Below are 16,117 nucleotides of genomic sequence, written 5' to 3'. Positions count from 1 at the left end.
AGGGTTCTTCAAAGTTCTTTTATGTCCCATGTTTAACATTTACATGAAACTGCTAAGTAAGGTCTTTTGGAAATTTGAAGTGAAGATCTTCAGTGAGTGATGACAACATCTCAGTCTCTCTATCATTAGTGGAAATACTGAATCAGTACATGGCCATAGTAATGGACTGGATAATGGCCAACAAACTGTCATTTACTCAGAACAAAATATAGATGTTGTTAGTGGATGATTCATCTACCAATGTGGGTAGAGTTCAACCTTTTTTTTTTAAAATGGATACGGTTCCCTCTAAAGAATAAAGTTTGCAGCTTTGAAACACTCTCAATTCATCTTTGTCAGTAGAAGCATCAGTGACCTTTGTAATATTAAGTATCTTTTACCAGTTTAGGTTGACAAACCTACCAGTTATAGTCCTACCTAGATAAATATAATCTTATTAAAGTAATGCATGCCATGGTTACTTCTTGAGTTATATGTGTGACTGTGCTTGACAAGGGTTTGGAAAGTATAAAACAATAGTATTGATTGGGACATCAATACTATGACTTGCCAGTCTTCCTTGATTCTTGATTTGTTTCTGGTTTCAGTTGGCATTTGTCTATAAAGCCTTTTATAGCATGGGACCATAGTAGGGTTTTTTTTAGAGGGAACCTTTTTGGGGGTGGCTGGGATACCAATTATATTGGGTTTTGGTTTTTGATACTAGATTAAAATGCTTTTATTATTTTGTGCGTTTTAATTGTTTAATATATTGATTTTAAATATATTTATCATCATAAATGTTTTAATTGTATGGGATATGCTTTTGTTTTCTGATTTTAGTATTATGCATTTTAATTACTGAATGTTCAGTTTGTTTAGAATTGTAATCTGTTTTAGACCATCCTGGCTTCAACTGGGAAAACTTAGCGTTAAAAGTTTGATTATTTTTTTTTTAAAAAACTAAAATTAAAACCAAGAAGGAGGATGGTGCAATATTCTAAACCAGTGTTTCTCAACCTCAGCAACTTTAGGATGTTTGAACTTCAACTATCAGAATTCTCCAGCCAAAATGTTGGCTGGGGAATTCTGGGAAGTGAAGTCTACACATTAAAGTTGCTAAGATTGTGAAACATTGTTCTAAAAGTGTGAAATAAATTATCTTCATCTGTTTTCAAGCTAGAAATACTGATAATAATGAAATTAAGGTCAGAATCTTTCAAATTGGGGATGTTTTGTGCACCCCTATTTACTACTATTTGATAGGTAGTAGAAACAATTCACAAGCATGGAGCAAACAGCATGAATGTAGCAGGTCAGAATGAGCTGATGCTGGTTTGGATTCTCAGCTCCCATATAAAAACCTCAATTGCAAAATATGTTATTTTATTTAATGTGTTGTTCTTTGTCATAGGTAGTATCCAGTGCTCAGTTGCATGTAATTTCTTATCAATTTTTATAACAATAAAGGGTGAATCTGAAAAAAAAACCCAGTAAAAAACTTTTTTTTATTTCTGAGATGGAATACTTGTTTCCCAATCATAATTCTTTAATTTATCCTATAACTTCCATACACTCGGTAGTCTACTTTCATATTTGAGTTCATTATCTGTTTCACTGTAATATATCAAGCATTTTTGCATTTGTAAAGCTTTTACTCTGTTAATTTAAACCATTAGTTTGCTAACATTTGAACTACATGACTCAAATATAGTTGATATTAAATATACAGCTAATGTTTATAATGTTTGTTCTGTATATGTTATTTATTAAAGTTAAAATGCTTTTGGTTAAAATGTTTGTCCACTGCACTCAGAGCATAACAGGACAATCTCCATGTTATATGTATATGATTTGTTTTAAAGTAAAAGGAAGTGGGGGATGAGCTGGTACTGTAGGTAATTCACTGATATTCTGTTACCCATGAATCATACTAATCAGCAGCCAGTCATTATCTCTTTAAGGTATTATTTAATAAGGTGCTATTTTAGATAATACTTACATTAAAAAGTAAGCAAAATGTGAAATATTAAGATAAAACATTACCACTCAATATTCTAAAGTACTTATGAAGGAATAGTTTTAATAGATTTAGAATAGTGATTGTTTTTCCTGTTGAAATACTAATATTTTGCAGACATATGGCCAGGGCTTTTTTCCTCATAGAACGCTCAGAACGGAGTTCCGGCACCTTTTTTGGATGGAACCTTGTGGGGTAGGCAAGGCGGGTTGTATGCAATGTGTGAGTTCCGCCACCTTTTTGTTTTACAAAAAAAGCACTGCATATGGCTATAACTTCGTAACAAAATGATAAGCTGTTTTTTAAGGCCAGAAATGACAAAGATCCACTATAACCTCTTTTTCTTCCTAGAAGGTCTCTCTATGGCCTCAGGTCAGAGGCTATGAACATATTGTAGCTTGTAGTTAATACTAGATTGGAAGGCTGACAATCCAGCTGGCTGCACATAATTACAATGATTACAGTCTGACAACTGCAGTTTCACTACAGTAATGTGATCAATATTTAAAAACAACATTACTAAGAGGCATCTCTTATAAATATATCTATTTTCATTCTTTACAGATATGACATCTGCACATATAAAAACAAGCCTTGTGGAACTCTGGGTAAGGTTCATAGTGTAAGCTGAATGAGTATTTATTTTTAAAATGTTTCTACAGATAAGATGGCTTCCCTATTATTTGTCTGTTTACATAAGGATAGATTTTAAAATATATTTTACTTTCAAAAGGGAATTTTTAAATTTTATTATTAATTATTTTCAGTAGCTGGATTTCTTTAAAAGTCTAGAACAGTATTTCTCAACCTCAGCAACTTTAAGATGAGCAGACGTCTGCTCTCAGAATTCTCCAGCCTGCAGTGGTTGAGAAACACTGGCTTAGAAGTAATCAAAACAACATAGAGAAAAGGGAAGCTTATACTGCTTTCTTCATTATGAAGATTAGTCTGATACATTTCACATAATACAAAATGAACCCTTAGGAAAGACTGTTAGAAATCAAAATGTACATTGTAAAATTGTTATATTTTAGAAAATATGAACAGCTCATGATTGCTGTAGTATCAAACCTGCTAGCATTCATAAAGTATTCAGAAAACCTGCATGCATTTTATATTTAAGTCACTTTGCTCTGCTTTTAAATTATAATTTCCCACTCCTAATGACTGAATCATCCTGAAATTTCACTCCTATTTATATTCTTGTTTCACTGTTAAGTGAAGCTTAAGTATATGTGGGAAGGATAAATATTCTGTTTCTAGACAGATTTTTGTCCCCCTCCCCCCATTTCCTTACTTGGGAAGACATGTCTGCCTAGCACCTGGGAAACTACATGGGCCAGGTGGTCTGATCTGATTTTAAACTCTGCATTCAAACCTAAAATCTTTGTCTAGAATTTTCTAAGAGCTATTTAAATACGTACAAAAGACCATTTTCTGCTGGTGTATGGAAAGGAGTTCACAAATTCAATCTCTACAGGATTTCACTATGTTCGCAGAGCTGCATTATTACTATCATTACTATTACTATTACTATCCTGAAAGCTGAGTGCAAGAGTTACATTCTGTCCCAGTTGATGATTAGGATATGAGTCCTCCACATTCACAATATTGTCATCCCTTCTCTTTGTCATTTGGAGCATGGGGCAACTATTTTGCAAGTGGCAAGAATTCCCGTACTGAAATTGGGTAGAAAAGTGAAAAGGAGTCTGCAAACGTAAATAAAAAGAGTAGAACAGCAGTAGCAGCAATTGTCAGACCTTCCTGTAACTCCAAAGTCAGCAGAAAGAAGATAATATTTTGCCAGATACATAAAAACATACATGTTCCTTTGATTATCTCTCAGTTTGTCACTCGAATATTATTTTGTTGAGGGCACTAGTCATCATATTTCATCCTGATGTAAGAATTCTTTATTAAATCCCACTGTGATGAATCTAGGAATAAATTAAACTATACTTCATTACAGCAGCCAGGATTAATTCTTCATTTATTTCATCATTTACCATTATTTAAACCAACTATTAACAGACTTAAAGGATAAGTATAAAATATGTACAACATTAAATAAATGAACTGTTTAGCATTACTGTACACCTTTATTATTCTGCTTTCTTTGCACTGATAAGAGAGAGGACAGAGTTTTATGTATGCATATATTGTTAAATCATTATTTGGAATAGTATCTACCCTAGCTAATATGAGGTAGTTTGGTATCTTTACAAAGCCACTGTCATGGTTCCAATAGATGAAACCCATCAAAAGAACTTCCAGGCAAAATTCTTCCTTAAAAAACATTTATTCAGAAAACAAAGTATCGGCACTATATAGTTGAACCCAAAAACTAAATTCCCTTCCCCCGATACAAAGTAACAAAGTACAATTCCCACCCCCAATAAACTGTCATAAAACACATTCCCCAATTAGCTTCAAGCGTGGGATTTCTCCTCAGCTCCTCAGCCCGCCAAAACATTATCAGCTTGTCCTTGAGTTCCCACAGCAGCGTTATTATTATGGCTAGCTGAGCTCACATCCCACCCACCCCCACTGCGCCTTTTTTCTAAAAGCAAGAAAAAGCATGTTAAAGGAATAGAGAAAATGCCTGCATTTTCATCAGTTGTCATAGCAGGAAGATCCAATGTTGGCAGCGTTGACATCCAGCCCCCCTGAAATTCTGCAATTCAAAGAAAATCATAGGTTAGGAGTTGCCCCTTGGTTTTTTAGGGTGTTTCTCATAGAATTTACTAATGAGCCTGTCGGCTTTTACATCACTAGATTTTACCCATGTGGCTTCAGACAATGGATATCCTTTCCATTGCACTAAGTACTGTAACTTTCCTTTAAAAAGTCTAGAATCCAGAATATGCTTCACTTCATAATGAGTCTGACTGGATACCACGAGAGGCCCAGGTGCCTTCTTATAATGAGCCAGCTCGACGTCCAACCTTACTGCTGCCTGGTACCACTCCTGCAATAGGTTAGGGACAGCTTGATAGATGCAGGCCTGGGAAAGGTGATCATCTCGCTCCTCCTTGAAGTGGTGCACTAGGGATTGTTCAGGCCACCTTTCTATTCAACCTGCTACCTTATGAAATTCTCATACGTATTCCAGAGCAGGTCTGCTGTCTTGTTTTATGTATTTGTTTCTCCGCTTTGAAGGCTATGGATGGGTCCTTGGACCTGGTTCTTAATCCAAGGAGGAAAAGATGGAGGTTCCCTAACTCAGGCGCTTGTTCATTAGCCATTCAGATGCTTCCCCTTCCAAATTGGCCATGACCACATCGACCGTAGCAGCTGGTTTTGGGTAGAAATTGGTGTTGCTATTCATGTGGGAACATACTTGATTGAGGAAGAAGATCAACTTCTCTGGGTCAAATGTTGCTCTAAGGGGTGGCGCCATTATGGGTTGCTGCCACCCAGTGTGGCTGCATTCCCAGCGGTTGCTAGCCTCCCTACTATGGCTGTTGCACCCTCAGTGGATGCCGACCTCCCAGTGGTGGCTATGGCATCCCGAGTTGCTGCAGGCCCCCCAGCAGTTGTTGCACATTCAGGGACTGTTGCCACCTTCACTGCTGCTGCACTCCTAACAGCTGCTGACATAATGGCAGCAGTGGCTGTGGCATCCCCAGTTGCTGCAGGCCCCCCAGCGGTTACTGCAGATTCAGAGGTTGCTACCAACCGCACTCTTGCTGTGCTCCCACCTGTAGCTGGCCTCCTGTCGGTGGCTGCGGCATCGCCAGTTGATGCAGGCCTCCCAGCGGTTGTTGCACATTTAGGAGCTGGTACCAGCCCCACTGCTGTGGCTGACCTCCCAGAGGTGGTGGTTGCGGCATCCCCAATTGTTGCAGGGGCCCCAATGACTACGGTGCTCTCACCTGTTGCTGCCCAATGGTAGTGACAGAGCTTTCATGGTACCCGTGGTGATCTGGGCTTCTAGAGGAGCGACAACATCTTGGGCCTCCATGTTCAGAGTGGTGGCCAGGACTGTCCCTCCTTGCAGGGCTGGAGGTTAATGTTGGTGGCTTCGAAGACGGGGAAGCCACTTGTGCCCCCAGGAGGAGCTGGGGCTTCTTTTAGCCATGGATTGGCGTCTGTTCCGCTGATCATTGTGATCACTTGCATGGGAAGAGTGAGAGGGTTGCTCCCCACTCTTCATCTCTAGCCCCTTGAACCTCTCCACCATCTTCTCCACCGATTGGCTACAGGCTGTGGACAGGTACTTCCATTCTCCGGCGTCCTCAGTAGTCATCGATTTCCTGATTCTCTAGTGGCCCGGGGAACACAATTTTTCAGAGGTTCCCTCTTGCAAATCAACTTCTTGCATTTGGCGGGGTTGTATCGAGGGGCTTGGAGGGCAGGGTCTACTCTGATGACCAGATCAGCTCCCGCATATTGGGTCTCGCCCCCAGCTGTAAGGCCTGAGAAGATTCCTTCTCCACCAGTGCACTGGCTTGCTCTCCCTCCACTGAGGCTGCAGCCATGGCCGGGGTGCTGGATCCAGGCACTCCTTCCTTCTCCATGTTGAGATCTTACCCGACTCTGTCAGTCTATTCCTATACTTAGGAACGGTGACTGGAGCTTAGGACCCCAAGGTGTTTAAAGTAGACAATGTTAGTTTTAGGTTTAATGTCATGGTTCCAACAGATGAAACCCATCAAAAGAACTTCAAGGCAAAATTCTTCCTTAAAGAACATTTATTTGGGAAACAAAGTATCGGCACTACATAGTTGAACCCAAAAACTAAATTCCCTTCCCCCGGATACAAAGTAACAAAGTACAATTCCCACCCCCAATAAACTGTCATAAAACACATTCCCCAATTAGCTTAAAGCATAGGTTTTCTCCTTAGCTGCCCAGCCCACCAAAATGTTATCAGCTCGTCCTTGAGTTCCCACAGCAGCATTATTATTATGGCTAGCTGAGCTTACATCCCTACACCCCCCACACTGCACCTGATTTCTAAAAGCAAGAAAAAGCATGTTAAAGGAATAAAGAAAATGGCTGCCTTTTCATCAATTGTCAGAACAGGAACATCCAATGCTAGCAGCGTTGACAGCCACTATATTCTGTATATGAAAGATGAGAGTAGAAGATCTTCTACCAGTTCCTATTACTAGTATTAACTAGCTTGATATTTCAAGAATTGGATTTCAAGAACCATACATATGTGTATCTTTTGGCAGTAGCATTTATTATATCAGCTTTATCAGCTTTTGTTCATTTATTGTTCTATTTCATTATAGTAGCTGTTCATGCAGTGATTTATAATTATAGCATTTTCTTGTAAAATATTGTACAATGTAAACTTATAGAGATAAATAGATATGTTTATTACTTTTAAAGGCCAACAGAAAAATTACACAAATCTATACAGAAATCCTATTGAATTTAATAGGATTTAGCTAAGTGTATAGAACTATAATACAGGTCACTGTTATTACTGACTAAAAGGTGTTACTTAACAGAATATAAGATAAGATGATCTTTGTTGCCATTTTTTACTGTGGGCACAACGGCACACATCAAAAATGAAATTTAGTTGCCCGCTCTCAAAGTGAAACACATACATGACACACACCTAAAACATACTATATAGAACATATGTATAGACCCACACCCCTACATATATATAACAATAAAATATTAAATACTGTCCATCTTGAATATATAACGGAAGTTCTCAGTGCACAGTTCACTTGTTTTGTATTACATTTACTTTTCATTTCATAATGCCACATTATTTCTGCTAATGCAGATTTCTTTAGCTATTTTAAGGGCTTTTTATAATTCTTTGCAATCCATTAAGACATTAAATAAGTTACATAATACTGCTGTCTAGCCAACTTGCCTCATTTTATGTTTGCATCTGATATTTTTGATATAAAGTTCACATTTTCTCATGCTATTGAATTTCATGCTATTATCTTGATCCAAAATTGTTAACTGAATTTTGATTCCTCCCATGTTATCTAGTTTCGATGAGCAATCTGTTTATTATTTTATCTAGGTCACATATAAAATCTTGACTTGGACAATATAATACAAACAAGGGAATAATTAATTGGATATTCCTTTATCAGCACAGTTTGTTTTCCATTCAATAACAAGTTATGAGAAATTCTGTATTACTGAACTTCTGGCTGGATAGCCTTTAGTGCAGGGGTCCCCAACCCCTGGTCTGTGGATCAGTACTGGGTTGTGACATGCCAGCAGCCGATCCGCACAAACAAGCAAAACCCCATCCGTGAGATGCAGGCAGCACACAAAACCACACCTTCTCCGATCCATGGAAAACCCTCTCTCCACATAACCAGTCCCTGGTGCCCAAAACGTTGGGGACCTCTGCTTTAGTATACTGCAACAATAACATCTGGCTTTCAGTCCTAAATTTATCCAATGCTTTTTTATTAGATATAATTTCAATCCTAAGCAGGTGAATATAACTGAGTTGATGAGTGTCAGTATTTTGTCTGTCACATAATGTATATATGCTTTTGGAATTCCAATAGAACTTGAAATGAAATAGGTAGTCTAATTGTTTGTCTTTACACCAGCATATGCCTTCCTTTTGAGTTGCTGCTAAATCATTTCTATCCATTTGACCCTAAATATCTTCCTGTCCTGTTCCTCACCTGAAAAGGACTGATGTTTGTTCTTTAATGTCAGAAACACAAATGTCTCCTCTTGTTTGTATGTGAAATTTTTCTACTTAATTCTTCTTTTTTTTATTCCTCTTTCTTACAAACTATTAGGGTTTACTGGCTCTCATCTAAAAGCAATATATCCCTCCTTCCTGATAATACAAAAGTTCAAAAATATATCTCAAGCCCTTTGTTTTGCAGTCCAGAGGACACACATGATCCCTGTTTTGCAGGTCACTAGATCACCTTCCTGAGTGTACTTGTATAGAATCGTAGGACTGGAAGAGTGCTTGGTGGTCTTCTAATCCAACTCTCTGCCCCAAAGCAGGAATCATCACCTCCCATCTTGGACAAATGGTTGTCCAATCTTTTTTAGAAACACTCCAGCAATGGAGCATCCAAAACTTCAGAAAACAAGCTCTTCTACTGCTCAATAGTTTTCACTATCAGGAAATTCCTCCTTATTTTCAAGTTGGAGCTCCTTCTGACAAGCTTCTACACCTTGCTTCTTGTCTTACCAGCAGGTGCTATGGAGAATGAATCAATATCCTCATGCCAGTGGCAACCCTCCAAGTATTGGGCAATTGCTATCATGTCTCCCTCAGTCTTCACTTTAATAAGCTAAACATATCTAGTTCCTTTAGCCATTCTTCATAGCATTTAGCTTCCAGACCTCTTACCTTTGTTGCTGTGGTGGAATCTCCAATTAGATTAGGGGAAGGGGTCAAGAGGGGGGCAGGTTTAGAGTCATTGCACTGCGGTAAGTGGTACAGATCAAACCTCCCCAGAATCCTTGAAGCCTTTACTTGCCATTCCCAAAGGAATGGAGTTAGTCTGGCAAGATTCTTGTAACCTAGTTGACTAGCAATAAGCTACTGTTGAGACTCTTTATGAGTGGTTCTGTTTGTTTTTGCCTGACAGTTTGCTCTGCTATACACTCTTTCTGAGGCCTCAGCATCTTTTTAGTATTGGTATGACCAGAACTGGATGCAGTATTCCAAATACAGCTACAACAGTGCACTACAGAGTGATGCTATCAGTTCCCTTGATCTTGATACTATCCCCCTATTGATGCAGCATAGCACTGCATTGACTTTAGAAGATACTGAATCTCGATGCATTGAACTCTACGTCTTCCCTGCCTAATTTCTACATATAACTCAATTGCTCAAACCAAGAATCAAGAAAGTTTTTTTACATAGCTTTTCTGCTGTAATTATACCTGCCAGCTATGATGACATCTACCACATGCTTTATAGCAACGTTAAATCAGGAGACGCACTTCCTCTATACTGTAGCAGTAATTAGTAGAGTTTTTTAAAAAGTACATAATGGAGTTTTAAAAAAACCTATTACATGTATTTTATGACTTCTGGAGTTTTTGTACTATGGAAAACAGTGGCATAAGACTGCATAAATGATGGTCTGGGAATAAGATAGTATCACCACCTAGAGTTGGAAGCGTTTCCATGGCATTGTACAGGAATTACAGACTCCTAATTGCCAAAGATGTCCCTCAGTGATAAAAAAAGCTACATATTGCAAGGAAAAAAATCAGTCCCAAGAAAAAAGGTACATAAAGCAAAAAGAGGAAAGAAATAAGATTACAATTACAGTGACAAAGTTCAGAACTTTGCAGAGCAAACTGAACAGAGAAAAAAAAAGATAGACCTAAGAGGAAACATAAAACAATAGTCTGAATAAAGTGGTTTAAAACTGATCATTTGTTGGGTTTGTTGGTGTTTTTTTTAGCATGATTATAGGAATTATTCCAGTCCTCAGCTATAAATGTGAATTGAGTTCATTATATTCTAAAAGTGTTAACGATATTATTTGTACTGTAGAAGAAAAAGCCATCAATACATACTTTTGTCACAACGGGTAGAATTTAGAAATTTGAATGCTATCGTTATGTTGTTATCTTTAAAATTACTGGAAGGAAAACATGATTGTAACCTTTTTCTATCAGAAATTATAGTTGGTTAAAAATAATTTCCATCTACTTTAGCAAAGCCTGTTTTGATTACTTTTATTTTGCCCTAGTCTGGAGCCAGTGACAGTTATGTAAACTAAACATATACTTGAAGATAAAACATCAGACTATCTTTATCTCTTGTCCATATCTATTTGCTGGGAAGCTAATAGAAATCATCTCTGCATATAAAATTCTTAAAAACACAGAGAATTAGGTCAGCTACAGATAATAATGCTATGCATGCATCCAGTTAACAGCTTTTTGCATACTGTAATTATAACCAAGGGAACTAAGGGGTAAGAAATGACTAACAGAGAGGATATATGCATGGTTGAGATGAAAATATTTTCTAACTTGTTTTATACAAGTTATTCTCAGACTAGGTATTTCCTGGTATTTTATATACCATAGCTTCCATAACTGATCATGCTAGTTGAAGCAGATAGGAGAGATAGTGCAGAACATCTGGAGAGACCAGTTGGAACCCTGAATTATAATAATCTGCCTTGAAGGTATAAAGCTAGAGTGAAACCATGAAATACTTGCAATTTATTCCTATAGAAAAGAGGGATCTAATATTAGTTTTATATTTTTTTCTTTACAAACACATTGCTTTGAGTTCTAAAAGTATTCTTTTTACAGTATTCTGTAACAATATTTTTGCAGCACACATATAATCCCTAGGAGTGTACATTAATGTTTTTTTCCAGATAAGCATACAGTACTCTGAGAAATATATCACTAAGGCTGTTGCAGATCCATTATCAGTAGCGATAATTGATTAGTCCTGCATTAAAGTATATCATGTACAATACTCCATATGTAAATGTCTGAAGCTTTTCATTCATTTTAGATTTTTTAAGGCACATGTTTCATGCTGTAATAAAAGGAAATCAAGATAGTGAATACAAATTAATGTTTCTTTCTCTGCAATTGATGTACTGAGGGTTATTTTTCTCTCATAAAATTTCTCTAGAATATACCACTTGGGGATTTTGGGGTAGCTAAAATGTTACTTCTATGTTTTATGAACCCACTAAACTTAAAACCATTCTGTTTGGAAAAGTAACATGGACACATTTTGCTTTCTGCAACCTCAAAAATGTTAAAATAGAAGTGCTTGCTTGAATTCCCTCTCCTGGCTCATGTTACTAGGTGGTCCCAAGTTACCAGAAGCAAAATTTATAAATCTAACCCCTAGTCTAGACATTTTCCAGCAATGACTGCAGTTCAAAAAATATTAATGTCTAGCCGGCAAAGTGAAGTTCCCCCCAGTGATTTTGCAAGGGCTAAAAAGTTAACCTTTTGCCAACTGCTGCTTTTAGGCATGGAGGTTATTAAAAAGAATCCAGGCATTTATAACTAAAGCTTTTAAGACTGAAACACGTTGGCATGACCCTTTGTGTCTCCTTTTGTTTGTTCAGGCTTGGCCTCTGTTGCTGGAATGTGTGAGCCTGAAAGGAGCTGTAGTATTAATGAAGACATTGGCCTTGGCTCTGCTTTTACCATAGCCCATGAGATTGGTCACAAGTGCGTATATTTTTAAACTTTTAATAGTTTAGTTTAATTATCTTAATTTGCCCTCTTATCTTGGCTGCCTTTTCTGTAATCTATTTATTTGTTTTGTTGTTGTTTGATTTCATCAACCATAGGATCTTGAAAGAGGTATTACTATAGCACATATATATCATTAATGTGAAATTGCTCCTAGTTGTATCACTTTAGCATAAAATCACTGTTACAGTGTATTGCTATAATAGCACAAAATAAATCATATAAGCATGGAGAAATACTATGCAATCATTGTACAACTATGCTGTAACAACAGTACAGTTCAGAATATATATTTTGAGACTGAACTCAAAAATTGTTGCTTACTTTTTAATTTCAGAATCAGACTATATAGTACTACTTATAACAATGTTTCAATTGGAAACACATTGAAAACTGCTTTAACCATGTTTAATTTACATGATTTAATCATATTATTTTTAATTGATTATTTTCACTGTTGGTCCTCACTGTTGCAATATCAGGATCTCCTAAAATGAATGAAACTATCGTTAATGATAAATAGACCACTTATAATAAAATTTAATCTAAATATCATGGAAGTTTTTGAATGTTTTTGCCCTCTATTTATTGTAGACATGCACAGTCAAAATGAACAGAGCATAGATGAAGTTTGATACTACTCACCCTTGATCTGCATAAACCTGATTAGATGTTTTAATTCATTTGAAATTTCCTGCTAGCATAGTCATATTACCAATGAGCTAATGTGTAGGGATGTTGAAATGTGTCCTGTAACAGAGTGACCTTAACCATGTGATACACTTATCTAATCCAAGATGGAACCCACATGTAAATAATGCAACTGCAAAGTGACAATCATTTATCTTTGTCATCATGTTTGTACCAGATGTTTAATCTGAGAGGGCATGATCCATAGTTTGAGAATTCCTGTTGGAAGGTTCATTTTGATTCAGTCTAGAAATGGGGATTGGAGCCAGATTTATTCAGCTGCTAGTATTTCATGCCGACATTTTGCTAACATTTAGAATTCAGAAACAAAGAAGCAATGGCTTTTAAGAAATATGTATGTTGCCATACTCATACATCTTGTTAACTACACAGTTAACAAGAAATAAAATAAAGAGAATTCTTGCAGTTTTTAAATCAGCAATGATATTTTAATTTTAAGTAATGTTTTAGGAAGAAAAGTCAACTGAAGCCAAATTTGTGGCATTAATTTTTTACACTTTAGAAGTCATCTTGGCATAATGAACCGTTTCTTCAAATAGAAACAAGTCACTACAACTATTCTTAGCAGCTTACTATTCTACTGTTACATTTGATACTAAGGGCAAAACAACAGTTACAATCCAATACATATTTAGAGAGCAATAAGTGCCATTGAATTTAGCAGAAATAATTATACATGTAGAAATTACACAGTTGAAATTCATCTAGAGCATTCAGTTCTTTTTTTGTGATTTTAATATATTAGAAATCTTTATCTCCATTTCTCTTTCTTCACTATTTTGATAAATGTAATAAATCTCTATCATGACTTTGTTTTCTTCTTTTTACAAAGCTAGACACATTTAAGATTATGTTACCATCTTTTAGATGATGAAACTGAACAGATTTCAAGAGTCGTTGCAAACTGCTTCAGGGAATTATATGCTAGATGTCTCAAATTTGTTATGCATTTTATTTTAGATCTTTATTTATTACAGTAATTTGACATACAGTGTAGAGATTCCTTAAAAAGACTGGCATAAGGAGGTATAATGAATGAAATAGTATTTTTATAATATCTCTTTTATACTGATAATCCATCTCAAAAAGTGCAAAGCAAGACTTGAATATCAGGTATTGAGAACAAAGTTCAATTCCAATTCTACATCCTTTCAGTTCTGACTTAAGAGAACATAAGTTGGTGCAGAAAAGCAATAAATATGCAGATGTACTTGGAACGATGAATAAAGAGTGGGAATGAGGGATTTCAACTGGAAATCTTCATTGTGCACATTTTCCATGCATCATTATGGAGTAGAATACTTGTTTCAGTTCAGATATGTTGAAGGTCAGAATTAATATATTATTCTAAGGGGGCAACAACAGCAAACCAAGACAAGGAAAATGGAAAGGGTGGGAGTTATATAGTAGTGTGACAATGAAAACCAATTGTTTGGAATTATTTCCAACCAGATAATCTAGTACAGAGATACAAGTTAGTCTCTATTTTTTCTCCTTTCCATGTATGTATGTATGTATGTATGTATTTTATGCCTGGAGAAAGGATTTATTTGGATATATGGAGGATCTTTATTTAATGCATTTATGTCCCATATTTCTGTTTATTCCAACATTCGTGATAGCTTACACAAAACATACTCTAAAAATAACAATATAGTACAGTTAAAATTAAAATAAACCATTAGAAATTCGGTGAAAGACATACTTTTTATTACTAATCTAAGAGTCAAACATAACTCTTTAGGGAGCATATCTCATTACTAAAGAGATCCAAAGAATAAGATCCTTTCTCATATATATGATGGTCAAGCTTCTAACAGAATGGACAATCCTATTGATGTACATTCCAGAGCATTTTCGTAAATGAAGATGCAGTCCCACAGATAATTAGGCTTTAAGTCATTTAGACTCATAAGACTAACACCAATCCTTTTAACTGTGCCCATTTAAGCAACTGCTAGCTAGTGCAGTTATTTTAAAGTACCCCGGTAAGTATCATGGGACTCCTATCTTACATCAGTCAGTTGTCTTCTGCTGCATTTTTCACCAATTACAATTTGTAGACATTGTCGAAGATGCATAAAGCACAGTGGGGTAGCTGAGAAGACTGTGATCAAGACATAAATAATTGCCACTAAGTCTGACCAGTCCAGGAAGGCTCACAGCATCCTAGCCATAATAGTTCAGATACGCTCCTTACTACAGCTGCCATCTGTAAATCCAGTGATAGCTGGTGAAAAAGTGCTCTTCCAATTCCAAAGTACATCTTCCTGTGGGAGGGCCATCATCCAGATCAAGCTTTACTTTAATTGCAGAAGTAATTGGACTTGTTATATCTTTATCCAGCCCATTATTGATATTGGTATTCAAGGGTACTGATTGCGTTGACATTAGAAGGCAGAGAGCCCTAGATTTGGTGTCCTAAGCATACTGATGGCATCTATTCCATAGACCAGAACTGCTGCAAAACAATGAGCTCAAATCACAGTTTTGCCAAAAAGCCCACAAAGAGACAGACTATGGGCAGTGGAAGTAACAGAACTAGAAAATTCATACTTCCATTTGCTTTCTGGTGTTTAGAACCAAGTGTTCAGCAAGAAAACATAGTAGAATGAAAGGATTTAACTATGGTTTCTGTTACAAAACCATTGTTTTCCATGAAGTTTAAATTCAGCCAATTTTTAATAACACTTATGAGAGTGGAATAACATCTAGCAGAAATATTTGTAACATGATGATTAATGACTGTGTTAAAGTATCTCAAATATTAGAACAAGATGACAAATTGTAAAAGGAAGACATTCTTGAGTTACTGCTGTAGTCCAATTTACTTCAATGCATCTGAAACAAAAGAAGCGATCAAATAATACATATGACATTCAATACACTGCCAGTTTTGCTTCTACTAAAAAGTTAAAGTCAAGTGTTTTGGAATCCAATATGCATTTGGGACTGTTATGTCTGGGAATGCAATCTTGAAAAAGAAAAATTGCCCTTCATACAGCAAATAGCAGTAAAAAAATATATACTTATATTTTTGTTAGAATCAATGAGTATTTTCCTGCTACCTTTTCTAGTGGAGGAGACTATTTTTCTATTTTAAAAAGGCACTTATGAATAATTTTAAATGGTATATATTGTTTCAATTAATATGAAATATTATCTAGTTTTTTTGAAAATCTTCTTTTAATCACTTTATATTTTTTTATTTATTTTGCCCTTATGTAAAGATTCTAA

General features: G+C 36.1%; 1 protein-coding gene across 1 annotated transcript in view; it reads left to right on the top strand.

Annotated features, from left to right (window-relative positions):
• ADAMTS6 (ADAM metallopeptidase with thrombospondin type 1 motif 6) overlaps positions 1 to 16,117 on the top strand; it is a 163,405-nt gene that overhangs the window by 66,002 nt on the left and 81,286 nt on the right. The window contains exons 8-9 of the mRNA XM_081315567.1: positions 2,564 to 2,607; positions 12,040 to 12,145. Of these exons, the coding sequence (XP_081171693.1) occupies positions 2,564 to 2,607; positions 12,040 to 12,145 (150 nt within the window). The remainder of the gene's footprint in view (positions 1 to 2,563; positions 2,608 to 12,039; positions 12,146 to 16,117) is intronic.

Source organism: Vipera berus, assembly GCF_964194415.1.
Source record: "Vipera berus genome assembly, chromosome: 2".
In the NCBI taxonomy this organism is placed as follows: Eukaryota; Metazoa; Chordata; class Lepidosauria; order Squamata; family Viperidae; genus Vipera; species Vipera berus.
The sequence above is the reverse complement of the archived record's forward strand: the minus strand, read 5'-3'. Positions and strand labels throughout refer to the sequence as shown.